The sequence below is a fragment of the Nothobranchius furzeri genome, chromosome 8, assembly GCF_043380555.1.
Source record: "Nothobranchius furzeri strain GRZ-AD chromosome 8, NfurGRZ-RIMD1, whole genome shotgun sequence".
NCBI lineage: Eukaryota > Metazoa > Chordata > Actinopteri > Cyprinodontiformes > Nothobranchiidae > Nothobranchius > Nothobranchius furzeri.
This window is the reverse complement of record NC_091748.1, coordinates 78,647,828-78,671,255: the sequence shown is the minus strand read 5'-3', so window position 1 is coordinate 78,671,255 and position 23,428 is coordinate 78,647,828. Positions and strand designations below refer to the sequence as shown.

General features: G+C 48.8%; 1 protein-coding gene across 4 annotated transcripts in view; it reads left to right on the top strand.

Moving 5' to 3' along the window:
- The first annotated feature begins 67 nt into the window (after positions 1 to 67).
- The window catches only part of tut4 (terminal uridylyl transferase 4), a 41,694-nt gene continuing 18,333 nt past the window's right edge, over positions 68 to 23,428 (top strand). For all 4 annotated transcript variants that reach the window (XR_011521443.1, XR_008566111.2, XM_015971260.3 and 1 more), the window contains exons 1-19: positions 68 to 278; positions 2,711 to 3,264; positions 3,340 to 3,488; positions 6,544 to 6,660; positions 6,746 to 6,923; positions 6,990 to 7,078; positions 7,153 to 7,204; positions 7,301 to 7,370; positions 7,475 to 7,601; positions 7,671 to 7,790; positions 9,306 to 9,488; positions 13,261 to 13,435; positions 13,512 to 13,984; positions 14,070 to 14,220; positions 17,328 to 17,414; positions 17,572 to 17,675; positions 17,761 to 17,818; positions 17,885 to 17,988; positions 18,062 to 18,151. Coding sequence is in view for 2 of the 4 variants with exons in the window: in XM_015971260.3 (XP_015826746.1) it covers positions 2,793 to 3,264; positions 3,340 to 3,488; positions 6,544 to 6,660; positions 6,746 to 6,923; positions 6,990 to 7,078; positions 7,153 to 7,204; positions 7,301 to 7,370; positions 7,475 to 7,601; positions 7,671 to 7,790; positions 9,306 to 9,488; positions 13,261 to 13,435; positions 13,512 to 13,984; positions 14,070 to 14,220; positions 17,328 to 17,414; positions 17,572 to 17,675; positions 17,761 to 17,818; positions 17,885 to 17,988; positions 18,062 to 18,151 (2,799 nt within the window). In the remaining 2 variants the exon portion in view is untranslated. The remainder of the gene's footprint in view (positions 279 to 2,710; positions 3,265 to 3,339; positions 3,489 to 6,543; positions 6,661 to 6,745; positions 6,924 to 6,989; positions 7,079 to 7,152; positions 7,205 to 7,300; positions 7,371 to 7,474; positions 7,602 to 7,670; positions 7,791 to 9,305; positions 9,489 to 13,260; positions 13,436 to 13,511; positions 13,985 to 14,069; positions 14,221 to 17,327; positions 17,415 to 17,571; positions 17,676 to 17,760; positions 17,819 to 17,884; positions 17,989 to 18,061; positions 18,152 to 23,428) is intronic.

Sequence of the window (23,428 nt, the reverse complement as noted above, 5' to 3'; positions counted from 1 at the left end):
CAAACAAAGGAGCCACCACTACAGGATGAGATGTGAAACGTCTTCAAGAAACCAGAAGTCCAGTGGCCTTCATTTGAACCCTTTTGGATTTCTGCAGCTGACAAAAACAACGTAAAGTTTCTGACTTGTTATGGTCATGCATCAAAAACTCCTCCTGCCTACGTCACGGACACTCCCACAATGCAGCGGGGCTGCTGTTTTGGCCAGGGCCGTGGGATCTAAGATAACATGTAAAGCGGAACTATGGAAGCAACCAAACATTAATCCTGAGTGCACAAGTAAGTCCTGAGTTCGGCTCTGCTGTAAACGTCGCGTGTCTTTGTTTTAATGAGTCGGTGTTATGTAGTATTTGGTTGTCAGTTTGTTTACGACCGGGCTCAGGCTTCTGGTTAGCTCTCGGCTAACAGCTAACACAGCTACGCTAGCAAAAGTAAATCCTTCCAGCTGCACAGGAAACCCGCAGGGGTTTATTAAAGGTGAGTGTTTGCCTCTGGGCTCAGAAACTAGTCCTAAATCACAGCGAGTCACGTCTGCGACCGAGTTAAAGCGGGTTGGGATCACCTCCACTCATCCCTCTGGTTCTAGGGTTATTAGCGTTATAGCAGCACTTTAGTTTCCTCCGTTTTAAGGACATTTTAAGAGAAAGTTACGCTCCTAATATTTGTTGTCTCATTCAACCACACAGCTTTCCTCAGAGGAGAGATCCGTTTTATCTCAGAGCCCTGTTAGAATTCCCAGACCTTCTTTTTCTTCCCTGGAAAGTTTAGTTTTTGCACCTAATTAGTGATGAAATCATCACAGAGATTCAGACGAACACTGGAAACATTCTGATCTACGTTTACAGACAGCCTCGCCACGAACACTTGTATTATTTCCTGATGAAAACAAGGAATTTCCTGCAGCAGGTCACTGTTTACGGTGGGAACTGGAAGCCCGTGACGTCACCACGAGGGAAACGCGTAATTCAATTCAGTTCAAGTTTATTTATAAAGCACCAAGTCAGGACCAGAGTCGTCTCAAGGACCTTCACACAGTAAACAGTCCAGGTCAGGTCATTAAGCCAATCAGTAAAAAGTTTCCTGTGTAAGGAACCCAGCAGGTCGCCTCGAGTCACTGACTAGTGTCAGAGTCTGTACAGCAATCCTCATACTAATGTGGCAAGTAAGAAATAGCGGTATAAATAAATTAAGGATAAAAATATTGTAACAACACCACCCTGGGTTAACCCCCCTAGGTAGAAGGCCCGTAGGTTAAAAAAATCACAATGGGAACAGATGGTTTCTTTCAGATAAACAAATCTTTATTAAAAAATCTAGCTAAAAACCATACAGGTGGAGTTTACGGGCTTGGAGTTCAATTATCCCCAGTTAGTCCACAGGAAGTAACCACAATGCCGCACAAGCAACACAGGAGGGAGAGTACTTACAATCGCTGCTTGTAGTTAGAGTCTCAACACACACACTAGCACCTGAAGTGTCACACAAGAGCTGTCCTGCTGGAGGAGCAGACAGCTGCCTTTTATTGGTTGGCTCGCCCCGCCCCGCTCTCCGTCTAATGCGAGGCACCTGCCTCTTTACTGAGATGGGACCAGACCGGATCTGTCTGTCCCATCACACTGAGCAAGCATGCAGCGACAGTGGGGAGGAAAACTCCCTTTTAACTCATTCGCTGCCAGCGTTTCTCACCGTTTTTACTGTTTTTTTAAGAGTGACAGAACGTTGCGCGCCTGGATGATGTCGACGCCAAAACAACAGAACAAAGCGGGGACTCACCTCTCACATCAGGAAGAATCTGCACGTTTCGAGCGTTATCCGTTCTTTCATAATCCGTTGTTGAATTGTGATCGGCAGAAGCTTCTCCGGTTCACGCCTCACTTTTTTTACAGCAGCGGCCCAAAACGATCTCCTAACACATGGATGTTCTGCTTCCTGATCACGTGACATGTGACGTTCGCAGATGAAGTTCGGCTTTCTAGCTGACATGTTTGTTCCCACGGTGCGGGGGCTCGTCCGACGCCCACACAGTAAAAAAAAAAAATGCAAACGACGACTTTAGTCGTCATTGGTAGTGAACGAGTTAACAGGAAGAACCCTCCAGAGGATCCTGGCTCAGTATAAGCAGCCATCCACCACGACTCACTGGGGATGGAGAAGACGGAACACACACACACACACACACACACACACACGCGCGCGCGTAATGTGTCTATGGTTACATTGTGATTTCTTAGTAAATATTCTATTTGGTGAGAGATAAACTTTATAGTATTTACGCTAGTGAATCTATAATTAAACGGGTAAACTAGTGAGCATCCAGAAACGGGCTGAGGGATCATCTCTGGAGCAGCAATGGCCTCTGGGCATCAGTGCTATGGATGCACTTTAACATAAAACTTGACCAAAGTGCTTCAGCGCACAAGTGTAAGATGTTCAATTAAAGGAGAAAACACAAAGTTACATTGTGAGACTGGATTAAATCCACTGGATTAAAAACCATTCAATGAAAGTCAGTTTTCAGCACGAGCAGCATGCTGTTGCAGAGCTACTTGTTACTGTTTTGGCTTAAGCTCAGTTTGCGTTCATCAGGTAGAAAATACCACTCATGGATGCTCATTTGATCCCGTTTGTGTTCAGCGCTGCAGACTTTTTATTCTTTAAACCTGTGAATCAACCCAAAACGAGCCTCAGGTAAACAAGTGTGTGTTTTCTAGCCTGTAGGTGGCCTGTCTCCCTGGTCATCTTCTCTGTGCTGTTGGGGACAGGGAGAGGGACAAGAGCAGCTGGACAGGAGGGATGGACGAGTCCAAAAGTGCGGTAAAATCAGTCAAACTATCTCAGCCGAGAGGAGCCAAGGCTCCGTCCAGCCAGAAGTCAAACAAAGAGGCTTCTGTTCAGCGAGAGGGGGTCAAGTCTGCACTTCGCAGCAAAGAAAACCTCACTGCTGCAAAGGATGAGCGTAGCGTAGGTCAGGCGGGCCGCACGCCAGGCAACACTCTCCCTGACAGTCCTGTGGACAAGAAGAGAGGACGTCCCTCCAGACTGGCTCGACTCTCTGGGAGAACAAGTTCTAGTGAGAGCGGCAAAGGCAAAGACTCCCATCAGCAGCTTGTGGCTCCTGAATCCCAAAGTCCTCTTTCTGTAGACAACAGCAGCTCATCGGCAAACCGAGGAACCACCTCATCTCCCATACCGTTTGCTCCTGAGAGGGGCCGCCAAGAGCAGGACCAGACCTCCGCTGGAGCCGCGGGAAAGGAAAAATCCCATGGTGGGTTACAAGCCTTTCCCACTAGACGGTTAGAACAAATGCCATCTCAAACCAATCGCTTATTTTTGTTTGCAGTCATTAAAGCTGCAGCTCTGATGCCTCAGTCTGCTAGAGAGGATGCAGAGGTGAGGCCCGCCCTGGACGAAAAGCTCACAGAGCAGCAGCTGGGCCTCCGACAGGTGGAGGAGCGCCTCCACCGAGACCACATCCACCGGCTGGTAAAGGTAAAGAAACGCTCCACACCGCTGCTTTCACACTGTCCTGACATCACGTAGTGTAGGTGTCCCTGGAGCGATGGCAGCTTAAGCTTGGTTTATGCTTGACACATTTACTTTCCCCGCGGTGATGCGGCTCGCGGATGGAACGCGCTTCACAACTCGCAGCGTTTATGGTTCATGCGGCTCGTCTCTGCGGCGAGCCAATATTCTCCCAAACTGTAGGGGGCAGCATGGAGCTCTACGGCATGCACCCATCACTACACCATAGTAGAAGTAGAAATGACTGTTTACAACATGGCATTCCAGCATTTTTAACAGCGTCCTCGTCTTTTCCGACAGTGCGAGCTATTTCTCTCCAAGAATTATTAACAACATGTTGATCACGGTGATCTCTGAGAGCTGAATCATACAAATGTCTGTATTTACCAACCTCTGCCATGCTAGTTCTTGCTAGTCCGCCATGTTTTTCCACGTCCGACCGTCCGCGTGGTTAGAAAATTTTCTAGGTGCGCGGTGCGGAATGTTTGGGACGTGCGGAGGCGCGGTGGAGGGGCGTGGTTGTTAAAACGACGCAACTTTGCCGCACGGAGCCGTGCGAACCTCGCGGACGCGTCAAGCGTACACCAGGCTTTAGTCACATCTTTGATTCCCGCCCCAAACGCAGAAACAACAAAATCTAAATGAATTTCCTCTTTACGTGCCTTTCCTTCTGAGCGTTCACCGATTTCCTGTTTCGACCTCCGGGCTCCCGTAGCAGCTCTTCTCTGCTTTTATAACAGAACTTTATGTTGCATTTCCTTTACGTGACTGACTGAAGCAGAAGTTGAATTATTTAGGGTTTTTTGTCTGAATGTTACGGAAACCTTTCTTCATTACATTCAAGCGTATTAAAATAATGACCTAGTCAGTTTGGATCACACATAAACAACAACCCGCTACCACCTGCTGGTGTAAATGTGAGAAAGTTGGACATGGAGCTTGTAATTGTCACGAGTTGGGCAGGAGGACGTTTAGGACCCAAGATGCAGACAACCAGATGAACGAGGCAGGAGGTGGATGATGAAAATTAAATCCTTTATTTAGGAGTAATCCAAGGAGGAAGGGAGCCAAAAACCAGAAATCCAAATATCTAAACCGAGAAATGCAAAAACACTAGAGACCTAGAGATCTAGAGACACTGGAAACACTAGAGAGCAAACGAGACGAGTCTGACAAGAACAATGAACCGACAAAAGTGAGACACAGACAGGGTTTTATACTCTGGGAGGATGAGAGGGAGATGAACTGCAGGTGTGTGGGGAGAGAGAGACCAGGTGAACTTAATTACTAATCAGGGAGGAAACTAACATGACCTACGAATAAAACCTAAAGACAAAAAGAGCAGCAAACATAACTAATATTCTGGGGGGGGGGGGGGGGGGGGGCTGAAAAGGAAAACACTATAGAAATAAAAACTACAGGGGCGTGACTACAGGGGACCACGGGAGCACTGGACCTGGTAGGGGGATACCTGAGGAGGGAACCCTAGAGGGCTGAAGATCTGGGGACAAATGGGGAACACAAGGAGACACATGAGGGCGCTAGAAGACATAAGAGGAGAACCTAGAGAGGGATGGAGAACACAAGGAGACACATGAGGGGAGACGCAGACCATGACACATGAGGGCGCTAGAAGACATAAGAGGAGAACCTAGAGAGGGATGGGGAACACCAGGAGACACATGAGGGTGCTAGAAGACATGAAAGGAGAACTTAGAGAGGGATGGAGAACACAAGGAGACACATGAGGGGAGACGCAGACCATGACAGTGATAATAATACGTTTTATTTAAAAGCACCTTTCTTGACACCCCGGGACACTTTACAGCAACGGGAAAAAACATAAAACAAGATCAACACATTACAGAAATATACAAAAACACTGAGATGTAAAAATACAAACAATGAAATATGAACTAGGTGGTAAAGCTGGTCTGAAGAGAAGGGTTGCAACGATTATACGTTTTAGTGGTGCGATTATAGTCTGAGAAATAATCACGGTTTCACCATTACCACCATTATTTCACATGAGTTGATTTCACATCTGTTAACACGTAACTGGGGGGCGGGGCATGACGCTTAGCCTGGCGGGCTGCCGGGTGTATGAAGCGCTGGGGGAAACCCTGTCCACGTGACTAGAGAGCAAATAAAAACAACCGAATCGCCAAAACAACCACAGAGCCTGGAATAAATCAAACAGCCAGGGTTAAAACAGGACACCAAGCAGACTAAAACATGGTTAAAACAAAATAAAATGCTATTTAAATAAGAAAAACAATCCAAATCCTGTTGTATGTCAACATCTGAGATGGGGTCAACAGCCAGAGAGAAGAGGTGGAACTTAAGTAGTGATTTAAAATCAGACGGGGAAGAGGCCTGTCGCTTTTTCCACAGTCTAGGAGCTGCTGCAGCAGAAGCATGATCTCCTCTAAGCTCACGCTTGGTCTCTGGGACAGTCAGGAGCAGCTGATCAGCTGACCTGAGGGAACGGGAGGGTGTGTTTGTGTGCAGCAGCTCACACGGGTTAGGTCATTAAGAGAAGGGTCAAGCAGCCAGTGAACAGGCCAGAACAGGGGGGATGTGCTCAAACTTCCTCGTTTCTGTCAGTGGGTCCCAAATCCCTTCGGGAGGCGGTGTCTGCTCAGGAGCCAATCAGATCCGAGCGCTCACGGAGGACACGTTCCCTCCAAAGAGCACGCTCCACCACGTCCTCCAATAACATCACAGCAGCCGCGCTACAACGCCAGGTTCCCGTGGGCCGCGGGCGTGTTCTAACAGCAGTTGTGTGTTAGAGCTGTTTCTCCAAAGACATCGTTCCTGATTGGGTACATAGTGGATGAGGAGACCTTCAGGGTTGCGGTTCCCCACTAGATGCTGTTCGTACGCATGGTCAGAGCTGCTCTGATATCTAGGAACAGCAACACGATGTGTAGAATCGTTCCTACGCACAGATGTGTACGGTTGGTGGACGAGGGCCGGGTGTCCACCCTAACCCACACGTCTCCTCTCTGTGTTTCCACAGCAGTCTCCTGAGTACCCAAACTACCTTTACTTTTGCAAGCTCTGCTCCGTGCACATCGATAACTTCCAAGGAGCGTACAAACACATCAAGGAGAAGAGACACAAGAAGAACCTGGTGGTGGGTGCAGTTCTGTGCTGTTGCTGGGTAGACTTGTGCGTCACGTGGACGTGCTGGTTAAATCCTTCTGGTTTGGGTTCCTCAGGAGAAACAGGAGGAGAATGAGCTGCTGGCCCTGCCGCCACCCTCCGCCGCCCAGCTCAGGGCTCTGGACTCGGCCGTGCTGGAAACCACCGAGCAGCACGGCGTCTCCGAGGAGGACCTGGACGTGCGAAAGGCTGCGGTCGCGAGGATGGAGGAGATCATAAAGAGGCACCTCCCAGGTTGGAAAGTCTCCCGTCCTCTGGTTAAAACAGCAGAGACGTTAGTCTGACTCTTTGGTTTTCCAGCTTGTTCCCTTCGCCTCTACGGATCCTGTCTCACCCGCTTTGCTTTCAAAACGAGCGACGTCAACGTCGACGTCACCTTCCCTCCCACGGTCAGTCTCTCCTCCATCATGTCCGTGTGTCGGCGCTTTGAATGATGGTCTCAGCTTTTACCTCTTCTGTTCAGATGACGCAGCCGGAGGTCCTGATCCAGGTGCTGGGGATCCTGAAAAACAGCCGTGAGTTCGGTTTCCTGAGTTTTTACTCCACATCTGTGAGGATTTGGCGTTGAACGTGGTGATTATTAGGATTCTTCTGTACTTTTTATTTTCTAGCTGAATTCACTGAGGTCGAGTCGGATTTTCACACCAAAGTTCCTGCCGTCTTCTGTCGGGATCGCGACAGGTGAGAGGTCAAGCTTAGGCTAAACAACAGTGTGGACCGCCGGTCCGACTCGCTCCAGGTTCCGTCTCGGTTCACGTCTCGGTTTTCTCCTGCTGCTTGTGCAGCGGCCTGCTGTGTAAGGTCAGTGCAGGGAACGACGTGGCCTGTCTCACCACCAATCACCTGGCAGCTTTGGCCAAACTGGAGCCCAGACTGGTTCCGCTGGTGCTGACCTTCCGCTACTGGGCGAGGGTAAGGCTCGGACTCGACCCATCTGCTGTTTAATCCAGCTAAACCCGTCTGAAACGCCTCTCTCCTCAGCTGTGTCACATCGACTGCCAGGCCGAAGGAGGAATCCCGTCCTACTCTTTTGCCCTGATGGTCATCTTCTTCCTGCAGCAGAGGAAGGAGCCCGTCCTTCCTGTTTACCTAGGCCCCTGGGTGGGTGTTCACCTGTTGATGTGTAGTAGACGGCAGCCATGATCAGTAGAAACCATCCAGTAGAAGATCTGTTGTTTCTAGAGGGAGTTAGCATTTAGCCGTGCTGTGTTCACTATAGTTTTATTTCTGGTTTTACATGATTATATTTTATTGTTTGCTTTGCCTGTTTTTATGTTTAGATTTTAGCATTGTTTCATTATTTAATGTGATTTTATTTATTATTTATTTTCTTACTTCTCTTTTATTTTCATATTTTTACTCATTTGAATCCAGTGTTTTCTCTGTGGGGGGGGCCCTCTGCCCCGGGGGCGGTGGTCGACTGTAGCTTCCTGGGCGCTCTACAGGTAGTGTTTAAGTGGAGGTGGGAGTCTATGCTCCCCTCCTCTGAGCGCCCTGACCCTGTGCCTGATTCATGCGTCTCCGTCTGCGTCAGCGCGGAGACACGCAACGTCCTTACGTGCTTGCCGGAGAGCTCCGCAAGGACGGACGGAGTCGAGCTCTCTTTTCTAAACATCCGTCCGTCGAGACGGAGAACGCAAGCTTGTGATTGGTCAGGACGCCGCTGTTGTCCACACCGCCGCCATTGCACCCTCAAAAACATAAAGAGAGCCGAGGATAACTAGCAGCAGACACGGAGAAGCTTGAAGAATACCTCGCGAAAAAATTCTAAAAACATGAACATTTAATTCCCCGTGACTGGAGGAGTGAAAAGATGCAGCAAGCGTTTTATTTGTGGACGGAAACGACAGGAAACGTGGGTTTAGAGGTGGGGAGAGCATGAAGAGGTGGAGGCGGATGAGAGACAAATATGTCCGTGTTAAAAAGTCTCTTATATACAAAAAACACAATATAAACACACGATCTTGGACCGATACATGACAGGATACCACAGAACAGCACTACGCCCTCTGCTGTCCTGGTGGGGAATTGCTTTGCTACACTCTCCAGGAGACGGAGAAGTATGAGAGCAAAACGCTTCCGTCAGTCCGTGCGTGTCTGTCCCTTGTGGAGCTGACGGAGAAGCATGAGCCAGGCTTTATTGTGGAAGACCTGATGCTGCCGGGGCAGACGGCTCCTCTGACGGCATTTCCTTGCCTTACCTTACTTTGCTCATCTGGACTCAGCCGAATATAAATTTTTCCTGGTGTGTGTGTGTGTGTGTGTGTGTGTGTGTGTGTGTGTGTGTGTGTGTGTGTGTGTGTGTTAATGTTTTTAAACTGTTATGGGAATTTGGGGTCATTTTGTAAAGGACTTTGCTTGAAAAGCGCTTTATAAATAAAATCTGATTGATTGATCTGATTTGAGGATATTTGGATTTTATCCTTGTTGACGATGCATTCAAGGGCTGAAAAAAAGTCAGATTTTTGAGCTCCACGTTGGTTTTAAGCGCTTCTCTAATGTCTTGTTGTAGGAAGCAGAACTAAGTTCTATTTTGAAGGGCTGTAATGTTTTTCATGTGCTGATTAGATGCAAACGTCTTGTTAAAGCTGCGTTTGGCGTCTCCGTCTCGTTCAGATCGAAGGCTTTGACGTGAAGCGCGTGGACGAGTATCACCTGACTGGAATTGTGCAGGACACGTTTGTGAAGTGGGAGAGAAGAAGTCCCAGCTCGGCGGAGGAACGGGGCGAGAACCGGAACGAAAGCAAATCCAAGCCAGAACGAAAGAAATCTGAAGAAGCTCGCGCCTCGCAGGGCCAGGTGAGTTCGCTTACACTCACGGAATTTCCAGTTTCACTTCTGAAGGTTCTCTGAAAGAAGAAGGTCATCTTTTTGTCACCGAGTCTAAAACTCACACTGATGCAGACGGTGTTTAAACTAGAGCTGCTCGACGTTCCGTTGGAGCATCATAAACATTAAAAACGAGCTCATTACCAACCTGATGACAGGAGTCCAGCATACGGTTGGGCAATCGGAGGAATTATGTGACCATCAGCGATTGGCCAAGCTGTCTAAGATCGTTGTTTTTTTTTTTTTGTGCAATATTTTTTCACACGTGTGATTTAGTCTCACAGATGGGACGTTGTAAACTTCATGAAATCGGGCTCTTGTTTGCAACGCCAGTTCTATGTACACACATACATCACACATCCTATGAAAGCCTGGACTATTGTGATTCCAGTGAAATCTGGTAATCGAGGCCTCCACCATACCTGTACACAGTAAACGCTGGTCTGACCACTCACACGAACTCGCCGTTCGAAGCCTCGTGTCATCGACAGAGTAGAGCCATCTCCAACGAGAACGGACTTTTTACATCCACCACTCATCATGTGTTCACAATCCGACATCCCTTACTGCTGGAAACATTCCAACGCCCTCCCTCCTAATCCCCGTTAGTAGGGATGAGCCTGGATTAGGGTTGTCACGGTAACCGGTGTAGCGGTAAACCCCGGTAAAAAAGTTGACAATAATAATAACCGTCTCGTTTAAAAACAAAAAAATTATCTCGGTGGATTAGCGTGGCTGCGGTGTAGGCGCGGTGACCCTTACCAGCCACCGTATCATCTGCTGAAGTTGCCGGCGGCACATGCGCACTTTGTTGTTTACAACCAAAACTTTCTTGAAGCTAAAGCTGAAATAATGGTCAAAGGAGGAGACGGCAGCGCTCAGGACATTTATTATCCCTCAAAGAAGATAAAGTGGGAAGTACGGGCATCTTTTGGATATTTGAAGAATGCCGAGGGACAGCTGATAGAAGACGGCTATCCTGTTTGCAGCACGTGCAGAAAAAGTGTCTGTGAGAGGCAGCAACGCTTCAAATCTCATGACACATCTGCGTGACCATCACCCACAACTCTACAGTCAACGCGAGGCAAGCTAACGTTAGCGTTTTAGCTAAAATACGTGATCCGAGGATTTGGGTTGAGGGAGAATGCAACGAGTCGCTATATAAAGCAGCCGCAGCGCCGCTACCTGCATATAAACCGTGTCGCGGACACCGCCATGTTGAAATGACGCTATGCATTACGGGGCTCCCAGGGGCCGATAAGAGTTGGTCTCTCTCCGAGAATAATTATGAATTTAACAATGATTACTGCCTGATGACATTTTCCCACATCTGCAAAGCTCACTGGAAGGACACAAACCGAGGACGATATTTTCCTGATATAGGGTTTATTACTCAAGTAAGGGTACAAAAGTATCTGATTAGAAGGCTACTTGAGTACTGAGTATCATCTGAACTAATATATTTAAAATGATGACATCAAACAGACATAAAATAAGAAGTTATGGGCAAATATTGGTATTTTAAAGACTGAAGGGAAAAAATGTAAACAAATAAACAACATAATTACAAAATAACACATTTTAGACAAAATTTAGACACAAACTGAGGACAATATTTTCCTGATATACAGGGTTTATGTAGTTTCCTGAAAATGTGACACGTTTAGAAAATACCGCGATAATACCGAAACCGTGATAATTTTGGTCACAATCACTGTGAGGTTAAATTTTCACACCGTGACAACCCTAGTCTGGATAAAGCATTTTTGACGAATACGAGCATGAAACGAGTAAAACTCGTAAATATCTGTAATCGTGCTGAAGGAAAATCCTCGTTGGGTAACTGACTGTCTTCACGCTCTGTGATTGGCCAGTTAAATAGAGTGCCCGCCCCTCCCTACACACAAAACTCTGCAGCCGGGAGGTCAGTCCGTCCGGCCCACACACACACACACACACACACACACACACACACACACACACACACACACACACACACACACACACACACACACACACACACAGACACACACACACACACACACACACACACACACACACAGACACACACACACACACACACACACACACACACACACACACACACACACACACACACACACAGACACACACACACACACACACACACACACACACACACACACACACACACACACACACACACACACACACACAGACACACAGACACACACACACACACACAGACACACACAGACACACAGACACACACACACACACACACACACACACACACACACACAGACACACACACACACACACAGACACACACACACACACACACACACACACACACAGACACACACACACACACACACACACACACACACACACACACACACACAGACACACAGACACACACACAGACACACAGACACACACACACACACACACACACACACACACACACACACACACACACACACACACAGACACACACACACACACACACACACACACACACACACACACACACACACACACAGACAGACACACACACACACACACACACACACACAGACACACACACACACACACACACACACACACACACACACACACACACACACACAGACAGACAGACAGACAGACACGGATCTCTCTGTGCTTGCTTCACTGTTGCTCACGTTTCTTCTTCTATTTAAAGTAACTTTATTTGTAACGTACGTGGTGCATTTGACAAAAGAGAGCTGAAAATGGCTCATGCTGCGTCTCTCTCTCTAACCCTACCCCCTAACCCTAACTCCTGAGAGGGGGTCCTCTCAGCGCTTTGGGCTTCCTGACAGGGTTGCGGAAGGCACTTTATAAATAAAGCTTTGATTGATTGATTCATTGATTCTCTCCCCCTCTCTCTCTCTCCCTCTTTCTCTCTTTCCCCCTCTCTCTCTCCCTCTCTCTCTCCCCCCTCTCTCTCTCTCCCTCTTTCTCTCTTTCCCCCTCTCTCTCTCCCTCTCTCTCTCCCCCCTCTCCCCCTCTCTCCCCCTTCTCTCTCTCTCTCCCTCTCCCCCTCTCTCTCTCTCTCTCTCTCTCTCTCTCCCTCTCTCTGTATGTATGTATTAATCCATGCACTTAAATATTAATGTTCTGATTTTATTGAAACACTTGTTCTGTAATAGTTTCTTTACTGTTGTGATCAAAAATATTTCATCTCAGTTCTGAGGCTGCTCTGTAAACAGTTTTAAAGTAAACAACACACATAGCAACTTCTGATCAATCCATATCAATTTCAGACTTAAAATGATGTTTTGATGTAAACCACACCCACTTCCGGGTTAGGCCACGCCCACTCCGAGTACAGATACAGATAGTGTTGTACTCGCTCATCCCTACCCGTTAGCATTCTGATGCTAGCTGATGTTACTGCCCATCAGTCTGGGAAGGGTCAAAGGTCATTTCCTAACTATCTGGAATCCATTGGGCTGTATTTGTACAGCGCTGTCTGAGGGTTCTAAAACCCCCCAAGGCGCTTCACAACACAATCAGTCATGAGCTACGGTGTAGCTACAGCTGCCCTGGGGCGCACTGGCAGAGGCGAGGCGAGCACAGGCGCCACCGGTCCCTCCGACCACCATCGGAAGGCAGAAGGTTCTGTTGGATCATCAGGTGGACCCTCCGTTTCTAGATTTAGAATCAAAAGCTGGTTCTTGTTGGGTTCTGCCGTGGAGGCGTGATGTCACCGTTTTGCGTTTGCTTCCTCCCACAGAGCCGTCTGACCCTGAACCCGGGGAGAGACGCGTCCCTGGGTCAGCTGTGGCTGGAGCTGCTGCGTTTCTACACGCTGGAGTTCGCTCCGGAGGAGTACATCATCAGCATTCGCCTGAAGGAGCTCCTCTCCAGGGAGGTGAAGAACTGGCCCCGCCGCAGGCTCGCCGTTGAAGGTCAGAACCACGCCACGCTGCTCCTCCTCACTGCCACTGTGACCTGGGATGACCTTTCTGTGTTTACTTTCTCCAGATCCGTTTTCCTTGAAGAGAAACGTTGCACGAAGCTTAAACAGCCAGATGGTGTTCGAGTACGTCCAGGAGTGCTTCCGCTCGGCGTATAAATACTTCGCCTCCCCTCAGAGGAAGAGCGTGGGAGGACAGCCGAGGAAGGAGGCGGCGGGGGCGCAGGTTGTGAGGAAAGGGGAGCGATGTCTGATCAGAGAGGAGGACAGGAGGAAGAGTGACACAAGTCAAAGAGGAAGGCAGGAGGAGGACGAGGAGTCGGACGGTGAAGATGAAGAGGGTTTGGATTCTTCCAGGAAAATGGGGAAGAAGATCCCGGGTGTTCGCCTCACGGCTGCGAGTGATGGGAACAAGCCCTCCTCCTCCCCCAACGGGCTGCTGGACAGTGACGAAGAGGAGGAGAGCAGTGTTTCAGAGAAGGACGCCTCATCAGAAGGTCTGCATTATGAGTTCAATAAGATGGTTTTAACCGGAGGCAAGGTAAACAAACAAACAAACAAACAAACAAAATGCGGTTTGGCTGCTGAAGCCAGTTTGTGTTGAAGCTGCTGTGCTTTTGTTGCAGCCTCCAGCTGTGGTCTGCAGCATCTGCAAGCGAGACGGACACCAGAAGGATGAATGTCCCGAAGACTTTAAGAAGATCGAGCTGAACCCTCTTCCTCCGATGAACGAGCGCTTCAGGAACATCCTGGATGGACTCTGTAGACTCTGCTACTGTACGTGGGTCAGGGTTAGCCTGGATAAGCGTGGGAGACGCACCAACCAAGTCCCGTCTCATGTTTAAACCATCGACATATATACTGGACGATTCGTGTCCACAGGCTGCAATTATATGTTTTTGTGCCAAAATGGGAGGTGGCCACCACCGCCATTTTGGCCGTGTCACAGGTTCCGTCAAGCCCAGACAATTCCATAAAAGGAAAAAGGGGTGGAGCTGAGGGTGGGGCTGTAAGGCTGGGATCAAATGACGACATCCGTCGAACTGAAGCATGTAGCTACAAGCTAACCTGAAGCTAACCCAAAGCTAACGCGGAGGTGGGAGCTAAGCTAACAGAGGTAGCTACCTAGCTACAACCGGAGTTAGCTGTGCACAACACCGGAGCTTCTGAGTCAGAGATACGCCGGGCTGACCGCTGGGGAGAACCGGGTGGAACACAGAGGTCTCCCAAGAGCTCCACAAGCCGGCAGCCGCGCAGCAGACAAGCGCCGCGATCAGAGATGCGCCGAGCTGCCGCTGAGGGGAGGGGACCGTACCGATAGTGGGAACCCAGCTCCACCAACATGTTATATTTCAACCCATTTTCTAAAGTGCAGCATTATGTTAAATGCACTGGGTTTTACCCTATTACATTTAAATGTCATGGTTAAACCGTACCCTCACCCTGGGCTGTCACCTTACCGTGGTGGAGGGGTTTGAGTGTCTCAATGATCCTAGGAGCTAAGTTGTGGGAGGCTTTCTGCCTCTGGTAGGGTCACCCATGGCAAACAGGTCCTAGGTGAGGGGCCAGACAAAGAGCAGCCCGAAGACCTCTTATGATGAGTTATATAAATGAAAACCGTGTTCCCTCGCCCGGACGTGGGTCACCGGGCCCCCCTCTGGAGCCAGGAGTTGCTCCCACTGAGAGGCGCCAAGCAGGGGTGAGCACTCTAGTTGCCCCCATCTCGGTGCCTGTACGTTGGGGTTTGCCCCGGTGAATGAGAGGATATCCTGCCTACGTGTGGGGGGACGGGTTCTGACTGTGGTCTGTGCTTCTGCACCAAACTACAGTTCAGACTACCCACCCTTTTTGGAGACCTTGGAGGGGGTGCTGGAAAGCGCTCCTTCCGGTGACTCCCTCGTTCTGCTGGGGGACTTTAACGCTCACGTGGGCAACGACAGTGAGACCTGGAGAGGTGTGGTTGGGAGGAACGGCCTCCCGATCTGAATTCGAGTGGTGTTTTGTTATTGGACTTCTGTGCCAGTCATGGATTGTCCATAATGAACACCATGTTCAGACATAAAGGTGTCCATATGTGCTCTTGGCACCAGGATACCTTAGGCCGCAGCTCGATGATCGACTTTGTTGTTGTTTCGTCTGACCTGCGGCCGCATGTCTTGGACACTCGGGTGAAGAGAGGGGCGGAGCTGTCAACTGACCACTTCCTGGTGGTGAGTTGGCTCAGATGGTGGGGGAGGATGCCGGTCAGACCAGGCAGGCCCAAACGTATCGCAAGGGTCTGCTGGGAATGTCTGGCAGTCTCCTGTCAGAAGGAGCTTCAATTCCCACCTCCGACAGAACTTCCAGAATGTTCCGGGGGAGGTGGGGGACATTTGGGCCATTCCCATCTGTACCGGGTCGGCCCGGGCCGGGTAGCCCCAGTCGGCCCCAGCCTGGCCCGGTTGATTCCACACATCCTTGCCTTCAGCCCATGTGGGCTGATTCTACCCACCAATCAGAGGCTTGCTCTAATGGAAGGTGTGAATTTGCTGTCAGCAGTGGGTGTGTTGGCCCTGGTCGGCCTGAAGCAGACCCCCTCGAGAAGAGGGCTGAGAATGAGCCTTGGTTGGCCCGGAAAAATACCAGGCCACCCAGATATGTAAACAACCTACGCTACCCGGCCCGGGCCGACCCGGTACAGATGGGAATGGCCCAATTGAGTCTGAATGGACCCTGTTCCCTGGTCCTGTTGTCTTCATCAGAACGTGAAGTTCATTGTCGACTATTTCCATTGTCGAAATTTGTCGACAACGTCGACGAATCGTTGCAGCCCTAGTCGCTATCTGGCAAGAAACCAGTCGGCCTTCGGTTCTCTGCTTTCATTAACAAGTCATGAGGTGTTGCAGATCAATAATAGTGTATCTACGGGTATTAGAGGAGCCTTGCTGTAAAGCGGGATCTCTTGTGTTTACAGATTTTCTGTAGATTTTATAGAATAGATCTAAAATAAAATAAACGAGTTTCCCAGAGAAGCCTGGATGAAGCTCCTCCTCCAGAGTAAACCACCTGGATTGGAGTTTGAGGAGTTCTGTCTGTTTAAAGAACTTCTTTGCTTCAAACACTAGGAAAGCTTCGTTGGGACAAAAACAGCAGATTAGACTTCCTGTGGCCGACGCCGGAGCGGGCCCGTTAAAGCCGTAAATTCCCGGTTTCAATCAATCAATCAATCAAATTTTATTTGTATAGCACCTTCTACAACATTATCTGAAGCCCAAGGTGCTGAACAACATCATTAAAAGAAAAACATTCCCAATACATGGGCATAAAAGCAGGATAAAAACATAAAATCATAAAATATCTAGCAAACAGCATTACAGATAAGAGATATTGGAATAAGACCAATCGATAAAAAAACAAATGTTGGACAAAATAAAATCAAGCATCCGGTTTAAAAAGAAGAATAGTTAAAACCATAAAGTTAGGGCAATTCAAGTGACCCTAGCGCTGAAACGCAATCAGATAAAAATGAGTCTTTAAACGCGTCTTAAAGACTTGAAGGGATGGTGCCTGCCTAATGCTCAGTGGCAATTCGTTCCACAGAGTTGGAGCCAAAATAGAAAAAGCACGACTACCCCTCGATCGAAATTTCGACCGGGGGGACCACCAGAAGTTCCTGCTCGGCTGAGCGAAGAGACCGAGATGGAGCATACCTGTTCAAAAGCGCAGTAATGTACGAGGGGACACTGCCCTGGAGGGCCTTATAAACGAGAGTTAAGATTTTAAACTGAGCTCGATATTTTACCGGGAGCCAGTGCAGAGCAGCCAGCACTGGGGTAATGTGCTCTCGACATCTAGTGCCTGTTCATCTCCTAAACCGCTTCATCTTCGGCTCGTTTTGTTTCCAGATGAACTGTCGCCGTCTCACCTCGAGCAGCAGAAGAGGGAACAGATTCTGGTCGGCCTGGAGAGGTTCATAAGGAAGGAGTACAACGGTGAGTTAGTTTCACCCTGCCACTGAGGATTCATGTGTTCATAAGGAACTACAAAGTTTATCACCAGCTCAGCGACCAGGAGGCCCAGCCCCACCACAGAATGAAGACCAGCGGTCATAATGTTGTGGCTGATGGGGTTTTTTGTCTGATCTGACAGATAAAGCTCAGCTCTGCCTGTTTGGTTCTTCCAAAAACGGTTTTGGTTTCCGTGACAGCGACCTGGACATCTGCATGACGCTGGAGGGTCACGACACCGCCGAGGTTCGCCAGCGTGTGGCTTTAGCTCTCGCTGTTGTCTCCTGTGTTCGGCTCTCATTTTCTGGTGTGTGTTTTGAATCCTGAGCAGAAGCTGAACTGTAAAGACATCATCGAAGACCTCGCCAAAGTGCTGAAGAAGCACTCGGGTGAGTGGAGCTCTTCTGCTCGTTTGGCCTCACCGTTCCGTTTCCTCACGCCTCTGATCTGCGCAGGTCTGAGGAACATCCTGCCCATCACCACAGCTAAAGTGCCTATAGTGAAGTTTGAACACCGACAGAGCGGTTTGGAGGGAGACATCAGCCTTTACAACACCCTGGTGAGGCGACAGACACCACCTCTCATCGTTAACAGCTGTTTTCAGGTGATGAATGACTGAATGATGTCTCCAGGCCCAACACAACACCAGGATGTTGGCCACGTACGCGGCTCTGGACCCACGCGTCCAGTTCCTCGGATACACCATGAAGGTCTTTGCAAAGGTTCGTCATGGGTGTGAATACCGCTCGGGGCTCTTTAGCACAGGAGAAGAGAAGCTGGGTTCAGGTTCTGATTCCTGCTTCACAATCGGTCAGTGGAGCTGAAATGAGATGGAGACCACCAGGATTGTGGCTCTCTCCCTTCATTCTGAATGTTTTTAACCTTACTGTCCCGTTTTAACTCCTGATCCAGTCCAGAACTCCTGATCCAGTCCCCATCTCTTTCCGCTTTCCTTCCTAGCAGCTGGATTGTCCTGTAAACTGCTTCCTAAGTTCTCCAGATGTTGTTTTTCTGGCTGATTAGTCTCTCGTTTCTGGTGTTGGTAACCCATTATTTTCACACTACAGTTCGCTAAGACTACTTATTTAATCATCATGTTTCCAAGTGAAATATTTGACCCTGTTGCTTACCACTAGAGGGCGCTGTTGGACCACCAGTGGTTCATCTAGCTTAATTTGGGAATTGCAAATATTTGTTTACACCACTGGGCTCCTATCCATCGTGCTTTATACCAGTGATCCCCAACTCCCCTCCCAGAGGGCCGGTATCCAGCATGTTTTAGTTGCTTCCTGATTCCAGCAGGCCTGCCTCACCTGTTCAGGAGCTCATCGAGTGTCGAAGCAGGGAAAACGGTTAAGTGAAGTGCTCACCCTGTGGTTGGAAGGTCGCAGGTTCCAGCCCCGCTCAGTCTGTTGCTGTTGCTGCTGTTGTGTCCTTGGGCAAGACACTTAACCCCCCTTACATGCTGGTGGTGGTTGGAGGGACCGGGGGGCGCCTGTGCTTGGCAGACTTGCCTCTGTCAGTGTGCCCCAGGGCAGCTGTGGCTACATCGTAGCTCATCCCCACCAGGATGTGAATGGGTGAATGACTGGTTGTGTTGTAAAGCACCTTGGGGGGGGGGGGGGGGGGGGGGGGGGTGTTCCAGGACTCTAGAAGGCACTAAATCAAATACAGGCCATTTACCAAAGCATCCTGGGAACCGGTCCTCGGGTAGGGAGTTGGGGATCACTCTTTCATACGTTTACCTTCGCTAACACACCTGATTAATAGGGTCAGCATAAGCCGGTTACACACCTGCTAATTAAAACCAGGTGTGCTGTCGCATGGTGGATATGGAGGACGCCACTGGTTTACATCCTCAGAGAGAAAATCTCAGCCTGGAAAAGATGCTTACATTAGTTTGTTCAAATGTCTGAATAATAAAAACTCTTATTCACGGGGTATCCGCGGGTCCTTGAAAAGTAAATTAGCTTTTCCAAATTAAAGGCCTTGAAAATCCTTAAAAATGACAAATAATCCCTAAATCCAGTTTCCAAAGGTCTTAAATTACCAAAGACCCATTAAACAAGATTCTTTTATTTCTATAAAATTTTCATGAATTTCTCGTTGGTGTTCAGCATCTTTTGTGTACGATGTTGGCGTAAGCGGAACCGTACACATTCAGCTGGTTGTGAGAGGGGGCTATTTTTAGATGAGCACATTAGCTGGTTAAGCTAGTGGGAGCTTGCGCCATGGGGAAGTGCAAGTTTAATGGTAACTGGATGGCTAATCCCACGTTCGCGACGTGGTTAGCACCGGTTCCAGGCAATAGCTGGAAATTATAGCTTAAATTTAATTTAAAAATAGCTTAAATTTGGTCAAAGTGGCCTTAAAAAGTTCTTAAAGAGCAAGTCACCCCCAAATCACTTTTTTTTTGCTGATAAACTATAAAGGAGTGTCTAATCATGCTACAGACACGTGTTGTCAATAATTTGGCAGTTCAGTGCATCTTTGTTAAAATTCAATTATTCTGCCTAAAACTGTCAGTGATGCGCCGTCGTCAGGAAAAAATTCTGCACCCGCTTTTCCGGGTCCGGGTCGCGGGGGCAGCATCCCAACTAGGGAGCTCCAGACCGTCCTCTCCCCGGCCACCTCCACCAGCTCCTCCGGCAGGACCCCAAGGCGTTCCCGGACCAGATTGGAGATGTAACCTCTCCAACGTGTCCTGGGTCGACCCGGGGGCCTCCTGCCGGCAGGACATGCCCGAAACACCTCCCCAGGGAGGCGTCCAGGAGGCATCCTGACCAGATGCCCAAACCACCTCAACTGACTCCTTTCGATCAACATGCTGAAACTTATTTCAATCAATGTAATCATAACATAACATTCATTTCAAACTTCAGCCACTCAAGCACAGATTAATGAAAACATTTCATTTGTCCACATTTGTCAGAAAACCTTTAGTTTCCTTTCAGAGTCAACATTTTCTACGAGATACCAGACTACAAAACACTCCCACTAATGTGGGCCACTGATTGCAAACAAGATTTATTTTGCACACAAAAGCAGGGATGCACCGATCAGGTTTTTTGCTGCCGATACCGATCACGTGGATTGGCCAGAAATTTTCTACAACATTATAATGAGTGCTACAAACTGCATAATCTGGGAAAAAGGAAATGTAACCTAATCTAAAATGGTCTGTATTAGGGTTGTCACGGTGTGAAAATTTAACCTCACGGTTATTGTGACCAAAATTACCGCGGTTTTCGGTATTATCGCGGTATTTTTTTTACGTGCTACATTTTCACACAACTACATAAACCCTGTATATCAGGAAATATTGTCCTCAGTTTGTGTCTAAATTTTGCCTAAAATGTGTTATTTTGTAATTATGTTGTTTATTTGTTTACATTTTTCCCCTTCAGTCTTTAAAATACCAATATTTACCCATAACTTCTTATTTTATGTCTGTTTGATGTCATCATTTTAAATATATTAGTTCAGATGATACTCAGTACTCAAGTAGCCTTCTAATCAGATACTTTTTTACCCTTACTTGAGTAATAAACCCTATATCAGGAAAATATTGTCCTCGGTTTGTGTCCTTCCAGTGAGCTTTGCAGATGTGGGAAAATGTCATCAGGCAGTAATCGTTGTTAAATTCATAATTATTCTCGGAGAGAGACCAACTCTTATCTGCCCCTGGGAGCCCCGTAATGCATAGCGTCATTTCAACATGGCGGTGTCCGCGACACGGTTTATATGCAGGTAGCGGCGCTGCGGCTGCTTTATATAGCGACTCGTTGCATTCTCCCTCAACCCAAATCCTCGGATCACGCATTTTAGCTAAAACGCTAACGTTAGCTTGCCTTGCGTTGACTGTAGAGTTGTGGGTGATGGTCACGCAGATGTGTCATGAGATTTGAAGCGTTGCTGCCTTTCACAGACACTTTTTCTGCACGTGCTGCAAACAGGATAGCCGTCTTCTATCAACCGTCCCTCGGCATTCTTCACATATCCAAAAGATGCCCGTACTTCCCACTTTGTCTTCTTTGAGGGATAATAGATGTCCTGAGCGCTGCCGTCTCCTCCTTTGGCCATTATTTCAGCTTTAGCTTCAAGAAAGTTTTGGTTGTAAACAACAAAGTGCGCATGTGCCGCCGGCAACTTCAGCAGATGATACGGTGGCTGGTAAGGGTCACCCACCTACACCGCAGCCACGGTAATCCACCGAGATAATATAGTTTTTAAAAAACAAGACGGTTATGATTATTGTCAACTTTTTTACCGGGGTTTACCGCTACACTGGTTACCGTGACAACCCTACCTGATCGGTCTGCTTTGATCTATTTTGAAAACTCCGATCAAAACCGATAGGGACGCTATCGGCCGATTGGGATCAAATGCCGATCCATCGGTGCTTCCCTAACAAAAAGTGATTTCCCTAACAAATCCATTCAAGTCCATGTTGCAAAAATGAGTACACCCCAGTTATAGTCTTAGGTGAAAAGTAAGTCACACTTATGACTACAAAATTCAAATTAACCGGCATTCAACCACAGGTGAGTCTAATGATTAATTTAAGAGACGTCCAGGCCGTCCACAGAAGTTAGCTTCTGGACAGGAGTGTCTTCTGATGAGAAGGGTTGAGGAAAATCACCACGTAAGTTCACTGCAGTTAGCTAAAGCAGCAGAAAGCCAAACTGGAGGGACCGTTTCCCGTGACACCGTACGGCGCACTCTGCAGAGGAACGGCATGCGTGGGTGTCGTCCATGAAGGAAGCCTCTCCTGAAGCCCATGCACAAAAAAAGCTCACCCAGGATCTGCTAGGGCCCGTGCTGAGAGAGAGGAAGACTACTGGGACTCTAGACTCTGGAGTGATGAGACAAACATCTCTGTGTTTAGAACCAATGGTTTATGTTTGGTGTCGTTAAGGTGGGGATTTCAAAGAGAAATGCACGGTGGTGGCAGTGTCCTTATGTGGGGCTGCATGAGTGCTGCTGGTGGTGGGGAGCTGCACCTCATTGATGGTATCATGAACTCAACAATGTCCTGCTATAAGTAGATGTGATGCGTCGCCATCTTCTCGTCTCGTCTTCCTCCGCTTATCCGGGTCCGGGTCGCGGGGGCAGCATCCCAACTAGGGAGCTCCAGGCCGTCCTCTCCCCGGCCTTGTCCACCAGCTCCTCCGGCAGGACCCCAAGGCGTTCCCGGACCAGATTGGAGATGTAACTTCTCCAACGTGTCCTGGGTCGACCCGGGGGCCTTCTGCCGGCAGGACATGCCCGAAACACCTCCCCAGGGAGGCGTCCAGGAGGCATCCTGACCAGATGCCCAAACCACCTCAACTGGCTCCTTTCGATCCGGAGGAGCAGCGGTTCTACTCCGAGTCCCTCCCGAATGTCCGAGCTCCTCACCCTATCTCTAAGGCTGAGCCCGGCCACCCTACGGAGGAAACTCATTTCGGCCGCTTGTATCCGCGATCTCGTTCTTTCGGTCATTACCCAAAGCTCATGACCATAGGTGAGGATTGGGACGTAGATCGACCGGTAAATCGAGAGCCTGGCTTTCTGGCTCAGCTCCCTCTTCCCCACGACCGATCGGCTCAGCGTCCGCATCACTGCAGACGCCGAACCAATCCGCCTGTCGATCTCCCGATCCCTCCTACCCTCACTCGTGAACAAGACCCCGAGATACTTAAACTCCTCCACTTGAGGTAGGACCTCTCCCCCGACCCGGAGGTGGCAAGCCACCCTTTTCCGGTCGAGAACCATGGTCTCAGATTTGGAGGTGCTGATCCTCATCCCAGCCGCTTCACATTCGGCCGCGAACCTACCCAGCAAGAGCTGAAGGTCAGAGCTGGATGAAGCTAGGAGGACCACATCATCTGCAAAAAGCAGAGACGAGATTCTCCTGCCACCAAACTCGACACACTCCACACCACGGCTGCGTCTAGAAATTCTGTCCATGAATGTGATGAACAGAACCGGTGACAAAGGGCAGCCCTGGCGGAGTC